This window comes from Falco punctatus (genome assembly GCF_963210335.1).
Source record: "Falco punctatus genome assembly, chromosome: 13".
Lineage (NCBI taxonomy): Eukaryota > Metazoa > Chordata > Aves > Falconiformes > Falconidae > Falco > Falco punctatus.
The window spans coordinates 1,302,714-1,317,343 of record NC_137593.1 but is presented as its reverse complement, the minus strand read 5'-3'; the positions used below and the strand labels follow the sequence as shown (position 1 = coordinate 1,317,343).

At 40.4% G+C, this 14,630-nt stretch overlaps 2 protein-coding genes across 2 annotated transcripts in view; one reads left to right on the top strand and one right to left on the bottom strand.

The window, feature by feature from the left end:
* The window catches only part of DHX36 (DEAH-box helicase 36), a 20,417-nt gene extending 14,059 nt beyond the window's left edge, over window positions 1–6,358 (top strand). Inside the window, exons 18-25 of the mRNA XM_080410173.1 lie at window positions 344–517; window positions 819–905; window positions 1,556–1,639; window positions 1,744–1,843; window positions 1,930–2,020; window positions 3,579–3,699; window positions 4,284–4,436; window positions 5,415–6,358. Of these exons, the coding sequence (XP_080266299.1) occupies window positions 344–517; window positions 819–905; window positions 1,556–1,639; window positions 1,744–1,843; window positions 1,930–2,020; window positions 3,579–3,699; window positions 4,284–4,436; window positions 5,415–5,600 (996 nt within the window). The 3' untranslated portion in view covers window positions 5,601–6,358. The remainder of the gene's footprint in view (window positions 1–343; window positions 518–818; window positions 906–1,555; window positions 1,640–1,743; window positions 1,844–1,929; window positions 2,021–3,578; window positions 3,700–4,283; window positions 4,437–5,414) is intronic.
* Window positions 6,157–14,630, bottom strand: part of ARHGEF26 (Rho guanine nucleotide exchange factor 26) — a 66,467-nt gene continuing 57,993 nt past the window's right edge. Inside the window, exon 14 of the mRNA XM_080410189.1 lies at window positions 6,157–14,630. Within this exon, the coding sequence (XP_080266315.1) occupies window positions 14,488–14,630 (143 nt within the window). The 3' untranslated portion in view covers window positions 6,157–14,487.

The window sequence follows — 14,630 nt, the reverse complement described above, 5'->3', positions numbered from 1 at the left end:
TGTCATTGCCCCTTTGGATGCTGGGGAAGGAGAAGTTAATGACACATATGTACTACCGACTTCCTGCTCTGATATTATTTGTACAAATCAGTTGTAGCAATAAATTAAAACATTGGATTTAGGTGAAGGGCGGTGTTTAGACTGATGGCAATTCTGAACATTTCAATATCTCCATAATTTGCTTAATCACTTGCCTAGCTTATCTTACCACAGCTAGCTGTGTTCTCCAGCTATTAGGCTTTCCTTTGTTCTCTAGATATACTAGTGGCTATTTCAAGGAAATCCTCCCCATTTCAAATATGGTGTTTAATCTTTTTTTTTTTTTCTTTTTTTCTTCTGACAGAATGCTTTGGACAGACAGGAAGAACTGACTCCACTAGGTGTCCATTTAGCGCGATTACCAGTTGAACCACATATTGGAAAAATGATCCTCTTTGGAGCTTTATTCTGCTGTTTGGATCCAGTGCTTACAATTGCAGCTAGCCTCAGCTTCAAAGACCCTTTTGTCATTCCTTTGGTAAAGTTTCTGAGAGGAGAATTACACCTAAGATTTTAAGAATCTCAGAAGGGTATTGGGACTTACGGAGATGTTGTAGTTCAAAAGCACTTTAATCTTACTTTCATGTTAATTACATTTTTATTAGTAAAAGAGTGCCTTCACATACTATGAAGTATTGTCTTTGCCTATGGAATGTTGGAAAGAGTTTTAATTTTCATGTATGTTGCATACAAAGTATTGCTTTATATATGTACTTTAATTTGCAAAAAAGAACTGTTGTGTCAGTCATGAATATTTTATAGGTTCTGATTTTTCTTAGGGCAAAGAGAAAGTAGCAGATGCAAGAAGAAAGGAACTGTCAAAGAACACTAAAAGTGATCATCTAACTGTGGTGAATGCTTTCACGGTAGGCATGTTTTAATGTTGTTTTCTTCTAGAGTTTTAATTTGAGTAATATGGTTTGTTCAAAGGAATAAACTTGATTACTTTGTGCTCTGTAGTGTTTCTTTCTTGACTTCTACAGAAACGTAAAACTAAATTAATTTTCAGCCTTCTAGTGTTGAGGAATCTTGTCTTCAGGTTCAGTAACCTGATTTCTTGTGGATAAGCCTGGGAAAGAGACAAAGAAAACTTAATGTTATAGTTACCTTGCTGAAGTCATAAAATCTTGTCCTTCTGGCCTCTACAAACAACTGAAGCTGACTTTAAAAGTGCAGGAGATGTAGCTGTGTAGAGTTGTGGCAAGAGGAAGAGGAAAGAAATAGCCTGGAATGCAGTTTCTACCCAGGACTGTTAATAACAGCAGATGAAGTTCTGGCAAACTTAGCTAGATTTTACCTCCTTGCCATGGAAAAAGGAAGTTTTTGATTTGAAGTAAAGGTATGGGTCTCCGCTCTGTGCAGCATGTACATAAACAAAGAGATCAAAGGATTTACTTTCTCTCTTGTAGAGAAAAATATAACTGTATTGTTTGCCAACCACCAGTTTTTGGTGTCCTTAATTTGTTAGTATATGTTCACTTATGAAACACCTTTGAACTATGGTTTTCATTTTTAGGGCTGGGAAGAGACTCGGCGTCGTGGTTTCAGAACTGAGAAAGACTATTGCTGGGAGTACTTCTTGTCTTCAAATACACTGCAGGTAACATCCTGACAGTTTAAAAAAAAGAGAATCATGTCTGTGGGGAAGAGGGGAGGAGCCTTTTGGCACAGCATCAATCTGGGATAATTTTTGTGGCTTCCTAGATGCTGCATAACATGAAAGGACAGTTTGCTGAGCATCTCCTTGCAGCTGGATTTGTGAGTAGCAGAGACCCCAAGGATCCCAAATCTAATACCAACTCAGGTAAACAGTGGAAGGAGATGGAAAATTTCTGAGGGCTGAGATCTTAGTTTGCAGAACTGCGTTATTCACTTTGCTGTCTTCTACAGATAATGAGAAGTTGCTCAAAGCAGTCATCTGTGCTGGCTTATATCCAAAAGTTGCAAAGATCCGGCCAAGCTTCAGCAAAAAGAGAAAAATGTAAGGATTTGGTTCGATGCTGGTTTGTATTTGAGGTGTTTTCTACATTAGGTAGTTTAGCAAGGTGAGGCAGTGGCTTGAATGTATGAATGAATCTCTTTACAGCTCAAGTCATGGTTGTGGATTACTTCGTTAGAGAAGGGTAGATGAGAGCATGGGATTGTTGATCTTTGTTTAACATTTGGATACCCGCTAGTCTGTGAAAAAATTTGCGTGACCTTTATCATCCCATGGCTAATGTTACGACGTGTCAATAATGCTGTTGCCAAAGGAGTCCTACGCTATCCTTTCTTATTTGCCAAGATAGGGCCCAGAAATTCTGCTGTTGATTTAATACTTTTTGTATTATCAGGCTGTTTTATTAGTTGTTACTCCAGTAACAGTACATTCATCAGAATATAGATATCCTTCTTCATGGACATGATATTAAGGCAGAATGAAGGGTTGAACATTTGGATCAGATTTCTGGGTGTGTAATGTTGAAACAGCAAGACAAGAGCAATCATTATGCCTGTAATTACAAAGAAACCCCCAAACAAACCCAAGTGATTCTTGCTATGAAAGGAGTAAGAACAGGTAGTCAATATTATACTTCAGATTGCATAATTTAGACCCGTCTGTAGCTGACACTGCTAGGCAGTTGGTATTCCCTTTTAAACAAAGTCCGGTGTGTTCGAGTCACCTAGTGGATGCAGTAATTTTGCAAACCTGATGGAAATTAATGTGTGTCTCTCTCTGCTGCACGGTGGGGCTAGGTGTAAGCCAGCTAGCTGCCCAGGAAGGCTCTGTGATCCTATAAGCAAGAGGATTTGTTACACTTAACGGCGCTGTTTCAGTTTCAAACACAGAATTCTATGTTTTACAAAATACTTCGGCACACAGGGAGGGAGTAGAGGGCTCAGTGGTACACACTCAAAAGAATTACATCTCTGGAATATGGGAAGAAGGAGAACAGTAGTGCTTCATATGTATTGTGGCTGGTTTCTGCTTTTTATTGTCTGATGGCATTATTACGTTAGAAAGGAAATGTGATTTCAGGTAGTAAGTATAACCAAAGCAGGTGACAGTCACCCCTTGAGTCAGATCAAAGGCGCATGGTACAAACAGAGGTACACCACTCTAGGCTGGTCGACAGTGGTGTAGCTAATCCCTTGTTCCATGCCAAGCAAAGAATTTGGATATGCAGGCTCATATGTAGTTTTTCCAGAAAGCTGCTTCAAACTTGGTTTATGTAACCAAATTCAGTAATTCGTGGAGTCCTTCATTTGGAGAAAGAATACTAATTGTTTTTTCTACTTGAGAGAATGAGAGGGTTTTTTACGGGGATAAATTTGACAAAGAAATCAAACTTTTTAAATGCAGAGGGATGTCTAAAAATTCATACTGAAGATTCAGTTTTAATTTTTTGGGAAGGGAGTTAAAGTTTCTTCGAACATCCTTGTACTTTCAGACTTTAGTATTCTAGTAGAGAATTGGAGGGTTTTTTTAACTTGGGATTCAATTGTGCTAAACTTTCAAGATCTCATTTCAATCCTAAAATAATTTTCTTTTTTTTAAGGGTGAAAGTTTGCACCAAGACAGATGGAACGGTGAATATTCATCCAAAATCAGTTAATGTGGAAGAAACGGAGTTCCATTATAACTGGCTTGTGTACCATTTGAAGATGAGAACTAGCAGTGTATGTGAAGGGTTTACATTTATAATTTATTTTTCTAGCTCTTTAATAAGGTTGGATCAAGGTTCAAAGGGGATGTGAACATGCCTTTGTTTTGAGGCCTTCCTGTCTTCGGTGATTCCTTTTGCATGCCATCAGATGATGTTCTTTGTGATACTGGTGGTATTGTTCCACAAATAACTACCTACTGTGGTTTTCTGGTTGAGGTTTTTTTTGAAGGGGTTGTTTGGTTTGGGTTTTTTTTTTTTTAAAGTTCTGGCAATAACAGGTGTTAAGTCTTTTCCTTGATTTCAAATCAGTGTAACATTTCTTGACTTCCTTCTCCACCACCCCACCCCCCTTGATTCTTACGGCATAGTTGCTTTGATTTCACCACTTAGTGTGAAGGACTATATTTGGGACCATTTTTGCTCCTGTTCAATCTGATTTCATTTAACTTTTATCCAACTGAGTTGCTTCAGATATTTTTCCAATATATCTTGCTAATTTGTGAATGATTCTGGAATTCTGAGTTTCGTTAAGTGTTACTGTTGTTGCTTAAGATGTTTTGAAGGGTGACTGGACAATTTTTTCTTATGTTCTTTCAGATTTATTTGTATGACTGTACAGAGGTCTCTCCATATTGTCTCTTGTTCTTCGGAGGAGATATATCCATTCAGAAGGATAAAGATCAGGATACCATTGCTGTGGATGAGTGGATTGTTTTCCAGTCTCCAGCAAGAATAGCGCACTTAGTTAAGGTGAGTATGTTTAATAATAATGTCTGTGGAAGATTTAGTATAACACTGATTCTTCTTAGAGATTTCTATATTTGATGTTACAGCGTAGCTCCTGATTTATTACGAAAGAGTGATGATAATGTTTTCAGTGTATTCCCAGTAAGCAGTTCAAGTACACAAAGTGAACAAAAGAGATCTACTGAAGGTGTGTAGATGAATGTGAGATAAAATGCAGCAGTAAAAATAACATTCTGAAAAGTAAACTGGGCAGAAGTAAACAGCAATGTACTCCCTTATGTTTGGTCTTAAAGGCATTCACATTAATTTTTTTGTTTGTTTCCAGTGTAATAGCTTGGCCAATGAGAATGAGGCTGTATGCCTGTTGAGGCTTCAGGAATGTGGTGGTGGTGATGTTCAGCCAGTGCAGCCTCTACTGAAAATTTCATGGGGTATTGAAAAACTGTAGAAGCTTTAGAGAAGAAGAGTTACAGGGTGAATTGGAAGGATTTACAAACATGTGCTACAGTGAGAAATTTGGAGAGCTGTCGTTTTTTGTAGCACAGGCTGTAAGATTACTTTTATCAGCCCATGAAATGTCTATGTAGATATGGAAACATGAGGATGGGGCTCTTCAGCTAACAGTAACAAGTTCCAGTGGAAAGAGGAGCTGAATAGAGCTCTGTTTAATATTAGACCTTAGAAATTGCAGCTGACTCGGTTTTTTTAAACTCAGATATTTTTAATCCTGAAATAGTCAGCTAGTGGATGTATAGGCTGTTAAAGGCCATCACATCCAGAGATGGTCATCTGTCGTAAAAGGTAAAACTGCTAAAACAGTTGAGAAACAGCTTTTGATTTGGAAAGTTGCAATATTAAAATGCATTGATCAGAGAATAGAGGAGCCCAAGGGATTTTAACTTACTGTACTAATGTGTGTAGCCCTAATTGCCACTTTTCTTTTTCCCTCCCCCCCTCTTCATTCCAACAAACTCTTTCCAGAATTTAAGACAAGAGCTCGATGATCTTCTACAAGAAAAAATAGAAAACCCTCATCCTGTGGACTGGAATGATATTAAATCCAGGGATACGGCAGTTCTGACAGCTATTATAGACTTAATCACAACACAGGAGAATGAAAGTGCCAGAAACTATGCTCCACGATTCCAGAGTGAATGCTATAGTTGACACACTTTCATCTGTATTGATAAAGCCAATGTATTCACCTGTCTTGTTTTTTATAGCATTTATTTAGCTAGAGGAAAAACTTTTTTTAGGGTAAGCTGGTATTTCCCTCATGCTGAAGAGCAGTTACTTCAAAATAGTTCGTAATATCTGTATATGCATGGTATTCTGTGTTCAGTGTAGCCTTTTAAGTAAGAGAAATGCAATGCTAGCAATGTTAGTTGATGTATGTATGGTTCTTGACCTGCTGTAGCATATTTTTTTTTTTAAACCCATCAGGTAACAGATATTAAAAAAACCTGCTAAAATACTGCTCAATACTTAAAACTGTTCTTCCTACTGGTAGAAACATCTCAGACTTTTTTTTTTTTTTTTTTTTTAATTGGGGGTGGTGAGTAATTATACTTAATGTGTTATTCCAGCTGTGCAGCAGTCTTCTCACCAACACTTCCACAGAAGGTAATTGTAGCTTAATTAAAGTAAACTCGAAAACACTTATTAAATTTGTACTGTGGGAAGAAACAATCTTCAGAAATATTCCCTTCTTCTGCCTTTTATCCCATTCAGTCAATCTTTCTCCACTTTCTGTCTCCATCCATCATCGCTGCTGACTATAACTTCAGATTACAGGAAGCACGGTTAGATAAAAGTCATGATGGAATACACTTTAAGGTTTCATTGCATTCTAATTTTTTCTTTTTTAAAAACAGTCCATGTACGGGTTACAGTATTACATTAAAAGTCTTTTCTTTAAAGTGTTATTACATCTGCTCTTAGTGGTGAATGTTTCAAATGCTTCCACCTGTGTAAGAGCATCTGAGAAACAATGCTTGTTTGGGATTTTGAGTAGAGTGACTTGAGAAATACTGTTGTGATCCGGCTCATGCAGGGGTGGCAGACTGCTGGGGCCTTTCAATGCGGGGGGCTGGATTTGGGGCCAGGCTCTGTTCCCTCACTGCCTGGGGAGCTAAAATGGAGGGCTGGTGTTCAACTAGGCACTGAAAAGTGCTGGCACTTCACTTGGCAGCCTCGTACCTGCACTTTGCAGCCATAGCTGCAGTTATTTCCAGGGGAACACAGCTCCTGCATCTCATTTTTGGTCACCTGGAGATGTAACCCCTCTCCCTTCTTGGGGTTTAGTTCAGTTTTGTTTCTTGTGCTTTGCAAAATGATCTTGAGGATTTATGAGCCTTATCTTGAAGAAAAACAGAACTGGTCAGGTGAAGCTTTTTTTTTTTTTTTTTTTTTTTAAATACAGAAATAAGTCTTAACTTGGTGACTGCACTGTGCCTAACAGGAGCCTTATCCTGAAGAAAATAGAATTGGACAAGTGAAACTTTTATTTTTATACAGAAGTAGATCTAACATAGTGACTAGACTGGTGAACAAGAGCCTTATCCTGAAGAAAACAGAACTGGTCGAGTCAAACTTTTTTTTTAAATATAGAAGTAGATATAGCTTAGTACCTAGACCATGGCTGACAAGAGCCTTATCCTGAAGAAGACAGAACTAGAAACATTATTTTTTTATACAGAAGTAGATCTAACTTAGTGCCTAGACAGTGGTGAACAAGAACCTTATGCTGAAAAAAACAGAATGGGTCAGGTGAAGCTTATTTTTTTTAGACACAAATAGGTCTAACCTAGCGCCTAGACTGTGTCTAACAGGGAGTGGTTAACAAGCTCGTTATTTCTGCAACACAGCTGCAAAAAAGCCCGTGACGCGTAGTTACACTGATTGTGGAGGTCGATTATTTTACCCCCAGGTGCTGATGGTTGTGCTTTAAATAGGAGGGAGGAGGAATATCCTGCCCTGGCCTGGGGGTGGCGGTTGCAGGAGGCGATTTAAGGGGCAGACGGAAACGCCACGGCGGCTCCAGTGAAGGGGGTTTGGCGGGCATTTGCTGCTGGGCGGGAGCGGACCGTCCCGGCAGGCGGCAATGCCCGCAAGCCCCATTCCCTGGAGCCCCCCGCGGTTGGGATCTCGAAGATGGGAGCTTTGGGGGTCTCCGGACCCTACCGGAGACGGCCGGGACCTGCCTGGAGATCGGGACGCAGGTAAACGCGGGAGGCGGAGGGTGCGTTTACCTCAGGACGGCGAGTTGCTGTGAGGGCCTCGCGTCTGAGGAGGCGGGAAGGCAGGGGGGCACCGGTGTAAAGTAAACGCCTGAAGTGGAAAGACGAAAAAAAAATCCAGAACAAACACAAGAAATTTACTTGTAATTTGTGTGAAAATGATAGTGAAATGACTAGTCCTTCAACTCGGGCCTCTGGGTTTGGAAATGGGGTGTTGTGCAGGGAGAGAGGGGCCGATGCAGGAGGACTCAAAATGGCGGTTAGAGATGAGGGTGGAGCAAGGGGGTGTGTGGGGCCTGCTGCTGCACTGACACAGTTGAGGTTCATGATGAAGCACCTGCAGTAGGGCTGTTTATGGCAGGGTTGGATTAAAGTCTGGGAAGAAGATAAAGGATGGTAAGTGGTTTTATTCCTGTTGTTCTTGGTTTTTGCAGTGCTTTAGATGATGGCTAATATTTTGCCTAATAAAACAAAGGGGAAACAGAAATATAGCAACAGCAGAACTTGGGTAACAATATCAGTGTTTGTGCTGGTGTCTAGCTCTTGACCCAAGTCTGAGACTAGGATTGGACCTAGCTACACCTAAACTTTATTAATAACAGAGGTTAGAAAGCAAGGGGGTCCACTCTGAACGTTGTGACTCAGCGGGAGATTTTCCCTTTGTTCTCTTTGTATTTCTTTAGATATAAACCGTTGACCAAGTCTGAGACTAGGATTGGATCTAGCCGCACCTAAGCTCTATTAGTAATAGAGTTTAGAAAGCAAGGGGGTCCATTCTGAACCTCGTGACTCAACGGGAGCTTTTCCACTACTCTCTTACTCCTTAAGTTTCTTCAGATATAAACCGTTGACCAAGTCTGAGACTAGGATTGGATCTAGCCGCACCTAAGCTCTATTAGTAATAGAGTTTAGAAAGCAAGGGGGTCCATTCTGAACCTCGTGACTCAGCGGGACGTTTTTCCCTTATTCTCTTTATTTCTTAAAATCTTTAGATATAAACCGTTGACCAAGTCTGAGACTAGGATTGGATCTAGCCACACCTAAGCTCTATTAGTAATAGAGTTTAGAAAGCAAGGGGGTCCATTCTGAACCTCGTGACTCAACGGGAGGCTCTCCCCTACCTTTCTGCGTTTTTAATTTCTGTATAAATTATTCCAGTTTAATTTTGATTTTATTCTTTGCGTGATTTATTTATGTAGCAAGCAAGTGAACCTTGACCTTTATGAAGTCTCACTCCCACAAATTCCTATTAAAACTTTTTTGTTCAATACTTTTAATGGTGATTCTTTAAGCACCTCTACGTAAAGCACTTGTTTGTGATGGTGTTGACTAAACAAATCAAACCACCATCCCAAATTGTGGAGGATCAGAGCGTGGTATAAAGGCTACTGCTAGAAGAAATGCGTGCTGAGGGGTTGTGGCTTGGTATGGCCAGATACTTACTACTACTGTGTGAGTAATCATTGGCTGTACTTTCCCAACTGTGCTTAAAGCTTTTCTGCTTTAAAACATATGTTGAGTATCAGTAAACCTCTGTGTTCTTTGGAGTTTGAAAATTGGCCTTTTCCAGATGTCAGGTGTGCTGGTTTTGGCTGGGATGGAGTTAATTTTCCTCACAGTAATGTGTATGGTGCTGTGTTTTGGATTTGTGATGGTATGATGTTCCTAGCACAGTCTCTGGGCCTTTCTTGTTTCTTGGGCTGCCCCACCGGTGAGGGGGTTGTGGGGCACAGGGAGCTGTCAGGCAGCTCAGCCAGGACAGCTTGACCCAAGGGATGGCCCACACTAGGTGTGTGGCTCATACTGCTCAGCAGTAAAAGCTGGGGAAGGAAGGAGGGGAGATGTTCAGAGTTGGGATGTTTGTCTTCCTGAGTTACAGTTTAAGGGGCTGGAGCCCAGATTTCCTGGGGATGGCTGAGTTACCTGCCCGTCCATGGAAACGTTGAAATTAATTCCTTGTTTAGCTTTGTGTATGCGGTTTTTGCTTTACCTATTGAACTGTCTTGATCTCAACCCATGAGTTCTGATACTTCTACCCTTCTGTGAGTCTCTTGCTCATCTCACCCCCAGGGAAGGAGCAAGTGGCTGGGTGGCCTTTAGCTGCATACCAGGGTCAAACCACAACTATCTCTGAATATCTGTGAATGCTGATGTAAGGTTTTTAACCTTTTTTCATATGGCTAGCTAGAGACCACAAATGTTTTGCTTCCCAGTTCCTACTGCGTTTAATGAAGGCTGTGTCTGCCTGTGTGTTAAAGAGTTTCTAGTACCTTCTGGAACTCCAGGTTATAGCAGGAAACAATTCAGTGATGGTAATTAATTTTTCCTAATGTTTGTGTTCTCTCCAGTTTGCCTAAATGATGTAGTTGTACATCATCAACACATTGTGTTGAATATCAATTGCAGATTACAATGGAGCCAAGACTTAACACTCCCTGTGTTAATTCTCAGGAAAAAAGATCTCAGAGTTCCTCAATCTTCGCATCAAAATTTACTCTAGGTTTGTTTCTACTACTTGTGTCTACTCGTTTGATCTAAGTACGTTAATTTAGAAACGGGGAATACGAGGGGAAAAAATGAAGCTTTTATGAATATATTCTAGAGATGCAGTGTTTTAAGGTGTGTGCATGTAAACGTGCTGCTGTGCGAAGACACTGTTTCATGAAGTTGTGTAGGTTGACTAAAGTGGTATAACTTTATTTTCAGCAAATTAGCTTTGCATAATGGAGAAAGAGGTTATTCCTTGGTATGAAAGTCGGGAACAATACAACATTGTAGCATTTTACATTTTTTTCTACTGAACTTTAAAAAAAAAAATATTTACTATGCTGTAGGGATGATACAAAGAAGAGACTGACTCTTCTTTATATAATTAAACTGTTCTTCAGTTGTTCCGAGTATTTAGAAATTGCCAGGACAGGTTGAAGTCAGAAGAGTACTGGTTTTCTGAAAGGGTACTTGATGGCCCTGTGGGGGCATCCAGGCTTGCCAGGACTGAAGCGGGTTCCTTCACTTGGGTAAGGCCTCAGCTTTAGAGGGGTAAACATAAACCTGAGACTTTGTTCTCATCTGTGCAGGTACCTAATGACTGTGCCAGTTGTACATGTTGGCTTCACGTGGTTGACCATACATAAGGTCTACTTAATTGCATCGTGTAAAATGAAACTTTGATTCAGGGAAATGAGAGCCTGTTTTGTTGTTTGTGTGGGGGTTTTTTTGGTTTTGGTGGTGTTTTGTTTTTGTTTTTGTTTTTTTTTTTTTGGGGGGGGGGGGGGAAGTTGGTCAATTTGCTTAAAACCTCATCAGAGAAGTCACGTATGGAAGGGGTAGTACAGATTCCAGGCTCTGCAAAAATGAAAGTTAATTTTACAGCCACAAACTCCTGTGGTCTGTTGCTGTAAAAAGGACAAACTAGTGTAATCTCTTCCTTGAGCAGTTTTGCTGATGAAAATATCATGGAGTTGCTAAGGGGGGGATACACCACAAAATAGTTTTTAAAAACCTACTTTTAAATAAATAGCTTGTCATGCTGTCTTAAGTTTCTCAGACCTCTTTGAGCTACCATGGAATGTTAACTTCCATTTTAAGAGGTCATACTATTTACCGGTGTTGTGCCTGCCTCAGGCATGTGCTGATGCTACCCTAAACAGAATGCGATGCAGTGTAGTTTTTTTCTGTGGATGGGGGAATTATGTAGAGCTGTGTAGTTTAGAAAACACTGATGGCATCAGCTGCTTCCCTAGAAAACTCTCCAGGAAGTACTGCCTCAGTAGCTTGCTAAAAAGGCCACCTTTTTCTATTTTGATCCTTTGTTCAGCATCAAACAAGCTATATGTGAACAGACGAGTGGGACAAATGCGCAGATGTGCACAGGGAGGTTGCAACAGCCGCTTGGCTAAGGGCGAGGTTGCTGCTGCTGCTGAGAAGGTCCCCAGACCGCTGTTGTGGCCAGCAGACATCAGCCAGTCCCAAGCTGTCAGCACTAACACAAATAACAATCTTCTTTTGTATACTAACCACTACAGAAGTTACAGTATGTTATAAATAATTGCAGTATAATATTCCAGCATTTATTGCATGCAAAATACTTGGGCTCCCATGGCTGGTGAAGGGGCAGGAAGGCATGTCCAGTGAGGAGCAGCTGAGTGCTCTGGGTCTGTGTAGTTCTGAGGGAAGAGAGGCTGAGGGCTGTGCTCATTGTGCTCTGCAGGTTCTTGATGGAGGGGAGGGAGCTGCTGAGCTCTTCTCCCTGGACCCCTGGCAATGGTTCAAAGCTGTGTCTGTCAGGGGAGGTTCAGACTGGACATGAGGAAGCATTTCTTTACTGAGAGGGTGGTCAAACCCTGGAACTGGCTTCCAGGAGAGGTGATTGATGCCCCGTGCATATTTGTGTTTCGGAGGCATTCAGACAATAACCTTAATGCCATGGTTCAAGTTTTTCGGTCAGCCCTGAAGTGGTGGAACTGGGTGATTGTTGTAGGTCCCTTCTGACTGGAACTAGGCTATGCTTATAGAAAGCTACAATAGTTGAAGCACTCTCTATTCCTGACTCCTCTCTACCAGTACAATCTGAGACATGAGATGCTGTCCTGGCCTGCATTTTATGCATTGCTCCAAGTTTGTGGGCATATGTGTAAATTGGTTCTATGACTGACAAAGTAGGGCACACGATGGTGCTGTTTCTCTTTACAGAACGGAAAACTTTAAATGCCACAGGTTACAGAACAGATTTAATGTCTTTTGACAAGAATGTTAACATGAAAAAAACCTGAAGCTTTTTTTAGTAAGGACTTAAAAAACATTTTATTGATTGTTGTCCTGTAAAATCATGGATGTCTAATTTCCTGAAGAACTGTGTCCAGCAACAGGAAAAATATGCCTTTAAATAAACCATTACATTATTTTTGGAAAAAGTAGGTATGAAAAATACATACAATGGTATTAAAAAATCTGAATAAAATTAATGTCTGGATTTATACATTCAGTTGTGTTAAACATCTGCCTGTGTACAATAATATTTGTTACAATATTAGCAGTATTTTTGCTTTATTAAATAAGTCTTTGTTCAATTTACAGTTTCTCACTACTATTTATCAGTCCACTTATAAATTAATTCACAAGGCTGTATAACCACTGTCAGACTGTCAAGGTAAGTATTTTTGTACAAAATTATTGCCCTCCTAATGTATTTTAAAATTGGTTACAGAGATATTTCTATAAACATACAATTCATTCACAAATTGAACCAACATATTACAGTATATAAAACAACTTACAGCCCCTTGAAAAACATGGGGAATACAACAATAAGAAAGCCTTTGTACTACATGTTCTCCCCATGGTTTTGTTGAACGTGTATTCTATGCTGTTGAGTTACCAGCTGGTCCTGAAAAAGGTGAAGATTTTTATAGTACAAACTGTCATGCTTATATACAGAAAAGATGCACTGAGATTTACTTAGAGTGCATTTTGTTCACACAACATCAAGTGATGTCTCTTCTGTGAAACTCCAAAGCTAAACTGCAGATGCAAAAAATTTTAGCAGGTGTTGTGTAGTGCAATTGTGAGCAGTCTTCTCTAAAGCAGAGAAGAGTATGTGTGAAGCAGCACCAATGTGAGCTCCTCTGAGAGCAAGGTTGGAGTAGTATTTTGGCTCCCAGCTCTTGCCTGAAGCACCTCATGACATCAAGTGGCACTGCCAATCAGGGAAGGCAAAGGTAACAAAATACCAAGTTAAATTGTAGTGGTAAGCCTTCTCCTTCCATGTCTTTCCTTAGTGGTGGTCCTACTCTTCATACATATAATAGCATGAGAAGACCTGGCACCTTAAGAAAACTCTATAGCTCTTTATTCTCCCGTATTTTTGCCTGCAGGTTCGACATGATGCTAGCAAATACTAAAGATGTAGGTAAACTGAAGTTCAGTTAGTTCTTCTCCCTCCACAGAATGGAAGTACAGAAAGACTAAGAAACAAAACAAAAAATCCCTACCAAAACACCCACCCCACCCCATAACAAAGTATTTCATGTTTTCTGCAGTCCTCATCAAAACCCTTGCTTTAAAAGCGTTAACTTGAACTAAATCTTCTTATTAATACACAAGGAAAACAGAAACAAAATGGACGCATTTCCAGTTCTACTCCTTTAAAATACCTCTGTTAAAATGGATCTGAGGAGGAGATCATCAACATCATCTATTGTCCAGAGTTCCTACCTCTTGCTTTCAGAAAGCCTTTCACCACTGCAACACTAGAAGGAGAAAACGTCTGAGCTGTCTGAACAAGTATGGGGAGGTACTTCTCTCTGAATTCCTCCCTGGAGTTTGCGTCAGGTTTGCTAAGGCTGATTAGGGATCTGCTTGCTTCTTACAGAGGAATGTAATGCTGCAGTTTGAGGACCAGGAAAGCCTCAGTACTGCTGTCCTCCTCCAGCTCTATGGGTGGGGGGAGTTCCTGGTGTTTTTAGTCTCCTGCACAAGAGCTCTGCTTCTGAAAGAAAGCCAAAATGCTCAAAACCAGATGGAGGGACTAAATATGGTGAAACTGATATTTGAGTCAGGAAGATGTATGGCTGATCTCTAGTGCCTAAGAAACTACTTCTAGTTGAAATCTGTTACTGGTCAAGCCAGGTTTCAGTACACTGCTCAAAATGCATAACAAGAAGGGATGAGTATCTGAACCATCAGTGCTCTTAATAAGTAGATTTTTTGCATTGGTGACTCACACCTTCTGTGTGAGAGCTGTAGGGTGCTGTCCATGGGGTACAGCAGCACAATTAGTGCAAATCCTGTGATATAGTATAAAGAAGCAAAACAGACTACACGTTGGTTTCAAGTCCGAGTAAGCGGCCCATCCGTTCCATGTTCTTGTCAATTGTGGCGCGGCATGTGATTTCTTTAGCGCACTCCACGGGAAACCAGCCTCTCTCACCATCCCGCAGTCGTTCCCCTTCGTACCAAC